Raw genomic sequence first — 6,766 nt, 5'->3', positions numbered from 1 at the left:
TGTCTTTGCTTGGATTAGGAGGCTTGGTCCTGATTTCAAGGACTCCATTGCCCGCTGTGGTCTTTCTTGTGTCTTTCCATACCATTAAATAAGGGTGGATGAGCTTCTTTTTTATGCTATTGCCAACTATTAGGTCCCTACTAGGCATGTTTTCTGCTTCAATGGAGTAGAACTATGCCCCCCTATCGAAGAACCGGAGATTGACAATCTCATCTTCCCTACCCTGGGTAGGGATCTCCCTTCTTTGCTACAAGTTGTGTTAGGAATCCCTCTTGCTACGACAAATAGGTGGTGCTTCTTTGTCAAACTCAACCTTAGCTTGGGTTTTGCACACTTTTTTGACTTGGCCATTCCCGTAGATGAGAGGTCACTTTCTCTGCGCCTTTTTCTTATGTATTCTTACAAGGAACTTCTTGGTCCAAAGGTCATATTGTGTGGACCTCTGGATGTTCATGGTGGTTTATGAGCTAAAGAGAGGTAACCCGGTAGGCTTGATCTTAGCGGAAACCCTCAATGGTTTGGATGCTTTTCATAGGAAGGAAGCAAGTTTCTTTGCAGGAAGTCCTCTTCTTCTTCAGGTATAATCCCTAACTTTTGCCTAGGTTCTCAACCTAGTGGGATTCCTATAATTTTGCATGGATTTCCTATTAGTTTTCAACCCATTGAGACACCTTATATCATCTTTCATTTATATATATATATATATATATATTTTTTTTTTTTTTGCTCATGTTCTCTCTTCTTCTTTTTTGCTTTTCCCTTTCTTCTTTTTTTGTTTTTTGCTTTCCCCTTTTTTTACTCCCTCTCTCTCTCTCTCTCTCTCTCTCTCTCTCTCTCTCTCTCTCTCTCTCTCTCTCAGATATGGCTACAAGAAAGGCTTTGGTTGCTTTAACCTCCTACCGTACCCCTCCAACACATACCTCCCTACGCATATTAGGGACCGCTGACTTCATCAGAATGACATGAGCTTTTAGGCGTAAATGGAGCTTATGGTCCTCGTCAAGGAGACTGACATTCAATGGGTCATGGAGTGGTAGCACATCTCAAGCATGGTTTACCATTGCTGTAAGGACTACTGTGTGCCTTTAGTTAAACCTCGCTGCTACTCATACTACTCCACTTGTCGTATCTCAAGGCAATTTAGAGAGCGTTAAGGAGCTCCTAGTGGTGAAGGTGCCTTACACACCAAAGTGTTTACTAACAGGATCTTGGGTAGGCTTCATAAGGCTTGGCCACGCTGTTAGGTGACTAGAGGTATTGCTTCTCCTCGATACCTCTATACCATTGTAAGGTACAAGCATTGGTTGAAGAATGACATGAAGTGGATTCTAAGGGATGAGAAAGCTAACATGAAGACTAACAAGAAAGCAAGGAGGGCTGAGTGACCACCTTGATATGCCCTACATATTACCTTTTCTACACTTTATGACTCTCATGTTTTTGTTTTTGAATTTAATAAAGGATTGGAGTGTTCCAAATCCCATATGAAAACAGTCTTGTTACCTATTAATTTGAGCAATAAAGAATCACTTTTTATTATCTTCGCTTATTATCATTTCATTCCTTTTTTTTTCTTCTCTTTTTCCTTTGCCATGTAATTTTTGCCCATGATGTCCCTTCGGGAATTTCGCCATGCCCATGGTCTTTTCCCCTAACTTTTTCCTAGGTTGCCCTTTCACATTTTCAATCTAGCGAGGTTCTTTTGCCTAGGCTGCTTTTTTGGGTTTTCAACCTAGCAGGTTTTTTTTTTTTTCCTTTAAATGTTGTATTTTCAAAGTCTATCCATGTTGATTGGGCGAAGTATCTCTTCCCCATCCAAATCTATGATCCTTATAGCACCTCTAGACATGATCTTTTTAATGAAAAAAGGCCCAGACCATGTTGGCTTCATCTTTCATCTTGGATCAAAAGTCTCGTCTCTAAGCACCTTTAGGACCGAGTCCCCTTTTTTAAGGTTTCTCGATTTCACTTTCTTGTTGAATGGTCTAGCAATCCTTTTTTGGTACCCTTGTGCATGATATTGTGCCCTAGCTCTTTTCTCGTCTATCAAAGCCAATTGTTCATATCTCGCCTTAGCCCAATCCTCTTCTAGGACCTCAATTTCCACCAATAACCTCAAAGATTGTATCTCCACCTTAATAGGAAGCACCACCTCACTACCATAAGCCGAAGAGTAAGGTGTTGCCCCAGTCAACGCATGGAGAGAAGTTCTATTACCCAATAAGGTAAACGGAAGCTTCTCGGCCCAATCTTCGTATGTCACTACCATCTTGGCTAGGATGTTCTTCACATTCTTACTAGCTGCTTTTACAACCCTCTTACCCTGTGGTCGATATGGTGAAGACTTGTGATGCTCAATGCTATATTCTTATATGACTCTCTAAACTTCACCCTCAATTTGGGAATCGTTATCAAAGATGATCTCTTAGGGCACCCCAAACTGACATTTAATGTTGTTTTCTAAGAACCGAGCCATATGCTTAGCCTTCAATATAGGGTAGGAGGCAGCGTCCACCCACTTGGTGAAATAGTCAATTGCCACCAGGATGTATTCATGCCCATTTGAAGCCTTAGGAGCTATCCTTCCAATCATATCTTTGCCCCAAACAGAGAAGGCCATGGAGAAGTCATGCTATACAACTCACTAGGTGGTATATGGTTCAAGTTGGCATGTGTCTGACAATCATGACAACTCTTCACATAGTCCACACAATCAGTCTCCCTCATATTACAACAGTACCCCATCCTTAGGATTTTCTTGGCTAACATTCTCCCATTCATATGAGGGCCACAAATCCCTTGATGGACTTCTTCCATTACCTTTTCAACTTATTCTTTCTTCAAGCAACAAAGTTGTACACCATCGTAGGACCTTCTATAGAGTTGTCCACCATATATGATGTAGGCAAAAACCACATTTTCGTCCTTACATTTTCACGCGATTCCCACTTTGGTCCCTAACTTTTATTTCCACTGCTTTTAGTCCCTATCCTAGAAAACGCGTCTCGTTTTTGTCCCTGTTGTTACATCAGAGATGGAAATTGCACATGTGGTAGACGGCATAAATTAAAAATATTAAAATAATATCCACATAAACCACATGGCTTTCCACGACAGCATCTAAATTAAAAGAATTAAAAACATAAATAAAAACCAAAAATTACATTAATTGAGATCTAAGTGTGTCTTAAATAAGAACAACAAGAATACAACAACTGGGTCGACATCCCCAGCTTTGACCCAGAGACTCTCTCCCTCAAGACTCTCCACCCTTCTCTCTCCTTTGACCACCCGTACTTGCCGATGAAGCTCATGTTCCACTCGATCACTAAGTCGTCGTTGTCTTCTCCCTCGAACCCTAACCCTAACCTACTCGCCTCCTCCGACAACTTCATCCGCCTCTGGGACCTCTGCGACCACTCAATCGAGCCACTCTGCGTGCTGAACAATAGCTTTCGAGTTTTGCACTTCGCTCACTTCATTTGATTGGAACGAGGTCGAGCCGAAGCGAATCGGGAGGTGTAGCCGAAGCGAAATGGGTACGAAGAGCTGACTATAATGGATTTCTTCAAATCCATATATTAGGTACAAAGAACTGATGGCTAGGATTGTGTTTGGTTGATAAGAAAAATCAGTTGTTGGGTTTGTGTTTATTGCTTTTGTGTTTGGTTGACAAGGAAGATCTGTTGATGGGTTTGTGTTTGTGTTTTTGGGTTTATGACTTTTGGATTTTAATTTTGTGTTCTTAGATCTGGGTCGGCGTTCTTATTGTTCTTGTTTAAGATATACTTAAATCTCAATTAATCTTATTTTTGGTTTTTATTTCTGTTTTTAATTTAGATGCTGACATGGAAAGCCACGTGGTGTATGTGGACATTATTTTAATATTTTTTATTTATGTCTTCTTCCATCTGTGTAATTTCCATCTCTGATGTAACGGCAGGGACAAAAATGAGACATGTTTTCCAGGATAGGGACTAAAAGCGGTGGAAAAAAAAGTTAGGGACCAAAGTGGGAATCGCGTGAAAATGTAGGGACAAAAATGTGATTTTTGCCTATGATTTATTGTATTGCCATCATCCTAATGGAACAACTTTCTCTCTTGTCGGCACCATCCGGATATACCCCCAGTTCCAAGAACTTCATGATGTCATAGTACCACAGGAACATCTTCCTCTATGGTCATTACTGAAGCTTTGGTCTTCCCTTCGTGCACTTTCTCATAACTTTCCTCAATCTCCAATGGTCATGTCCATACTCCCTCAAGCATTTTGATTGTGGAGGCTAAGGAATCTAAGGCATCCATAAATTGATTTTGAGGTCTAGGGATGATTGTGTACTCAATCTTGTCAAAGGTGTTGTTCAAGTCCTCCAAGTACTGTTGATAAGGCTTCAAGTGTTCCTTCTTCACCTTCCACAACTTTTGTGATTAGGCTATTGTTGGAAAAAAATGGTTTGTATCTCATACAAAACATACGCAGTGGAAAATTAACGGATCTACTTCATTCGCAATTGATAACATGTACCATGTAAATTTCAGAATTTAAGAACAAGAGAGCATACCTTGAAGCGGTGAATTTCAAAACAAAGATTAGAAGAACTTGGGAACACTTTTAATCTTCACTACAATTCCACTAACGCCCAAGAAGTATGGTCTCTCAATCAGTTTCCAAGGGAGTATTAGAGAGTGGCTTTATCTCATACATACACACCATTTCACAATAGTGTCTCTCTTACACAATTCTATATGTTTCTCCCTCTGTATCTAACTGATTATTTAATTGGGCTAGCCTTTTGGGCCTTTCCAATTGGGCTTTAGTACGTGGCTTGGAATGGGATAAAAAAGGACCAATAAAACACTAGCTCCAACGGGTCTTGGGCTTTTCTGTCAACTCTTGACAAGTCCAAAGTTACCATTAACTATATCTAATACCACTATATAAATATAGTTGCACTCTAGGCCTTATTTATAAATTATATCCCAAGACTTTATTGTACATGAAACCCCTTCATAAAATATTCGCAGTAGTACAAAGTCATGAAAGTAGATTACCACTTTCAAGATTACTACATCTTAATTCCTTGAGTACCAGGTATAATCCTTTAAGTTATTCATCATATATTTATGAAATTCAATTCCATAAATATATGCTTTAGTAACTCCTTACTGAAGTGGTTAGGCCTAACTCTCTAATAACCAAACCCATTAAACTTATCTCAAGGGAATATTTTATATCTCCATTAAGAGACTATGACTTCCATCTTGAGAATATATGTTCCATTAACACTAAATGTGGTTGCCTAACATATTGAGGTTTTGATCGTTACTTTAGATCTCACTCCCATAATATCAAAGCAACCTACTATTGGATAAATACATGTTCGTATTGCATACAAAGCATATGCAGGGGAAAAATAACGGATCTACTTCATTCGCAATTTATATCATACACTATGTAAGTTTCAGAATATGAAAACAAGATAGTGTACCTTAGTGCGGTGAATTTCAAAAAACAAGGATCAGAAGCACTTGGAACCCTTTTAATCTTCACTCCAATTCCACTAACGCCTAAGAAGTGTGGTCTCTCAATCAGTTTTCCAAGAAAGAATTAGAAAGAGTGACTTACACTCACACATACACCATTTCATAAGAGTGTTGTTCCTTTTTTAAAAATTCTGTACATTTCGCCCTTTGTATTTAATTGATTATCTAACTAGGGCTGACCTTTCGGTCCTTTCCAATTGGGCTTAAGTGTGTGGCTTGGAGTGGGACAAAAAGGGACCAATAATACACTAGCTCCAATAGACCTTGGGCTTTTCTGTCAACTCTTGACAAATCCAAAATTACCATTTACTATATTTAATACCACTATATAAATATAGTTGCACTCCAGGCCTTATTTATAAATTATATCCCAAGATTTTATTGTATACGCAACCCCTTCATAAAATATTAGTAGTAATACAAAGTCATGAATATAGACTGCCACTTTGAAGATTACTACATCTTAATTCCTTGAGTACCCGGTTTAATCCTTTAAGTTACTCATCATATATTTATGAAATCCAATTTCATAAATATATACTTTAGTAACTCCTTACTAAAGTGGTTAGGCCTAACACTCTGAATAACCAAACCCATTAAACTTATCTTAAGGGAATATTTGTATCTTCGTTAAGAGACTTTGAATTCCATCTTGAGAATATATGTTCCATAAACACTTAATGTGGTTGCCCAACATACTGAGGTTTTGATCGTATCTTTAGGCCTCACTCCTGATATATCAAAGCAACCTACACTTCATGATCAGGTCCATTATCCTCTCAGGATTAAGAGTTCATGTAAATAGAAGTCGTGAATTTATTATTCATTTAACAGTCGTTAGGAGAATAACAAATCTCATGGCGGTCCAGTTCAATATGTCTTAACTCTTAAAACATATCAACATACCAACTAAAAAATCTCCATTTTCATGATCAAGACAAATCATCTTAGTTGATATGTTATAGTCTTCACAGATGAAATGCCAAATTTCATCACCGATTACGAACTAAAATTCTGAGTTTACAAAGAACTTGTGATTTATATCTTCTATGACTAAATCACATAAATCACATACTATGCATCTCATGGACTATATGATAATGTCTCAATATTCATGTTACCATTATTTTAGATAATAATAAAACAACTTTGTTAATTACAACATAATGTCATACAAAATATCATATACATCATCATATAATAGGATTTAAAGGCACACAT

The 6,766-nt window shown here is 38.1% G+C and overlaps 1 protein-coding gene across 1 annotated transcript; it reads right to left on the bottom strand.

The window, feature by feature from the left end:
* Positions 1-1,894: 1,894 nt before the first annotated feature.
* On the bottom strand, positions 1,895-2,620 carry LOC142635105 (uncharacterized). Its single transcript, XM_075809319.1, has 2 exons — positions 2,435-2,620; positions 1,895-2,323 (listed from the first exon to the last, which is right to left on the bottom strand). The coding sequence occupies exons 1-2, from the start codon at positions 2,618-2,620 to the stop codon at positions 1,895-1,897; spliced, it is 615 nt and encodes a 204-aa protein (XP_075665434.1).
* Between the last annotated feature and the right edge of the window lie 4,146 nt (positions 2,621-6,766).

This window comes from Castanea sativa, chromosome 5 (genome assembly GCF_040712315.1).
Source record: "Castanea sativa cultivar Marrone di Chiusa Pesio chromosome 5, ASM4071231v1".
In the NCBI taxonomy this organism is placed as follows: domain Eukaryota; kingdom Viridiplantae; phylum Streptophyta; class Magnoliopsida; order Fagales; family Fagaceae; genus Castanea; species Castanea sativa.
The sequence above is the reverse complement of the archived record's forward strand: the minus strand, read 5'-3'. Positions and strand labels throughout refer to the sequence as shown.

Excerpts from the sequence above, each read along its gene's own strand:
- LOC142635105 (XM_075809319.1), bottom strand. The coding sequence starts at position 2,620 with ATGGCCTTCTCTGTTTGGGGCAAAGATATGATTGGAAGGATAGCTCCT. Across the intron at positions 2,324-2,434 it reads ACATTAAATGTCAGTTTGGG|GGTAAGAGGGTTGTAAAAGC; the intron begins GTGCCCTAAGAG and ends TATCGACCACAG.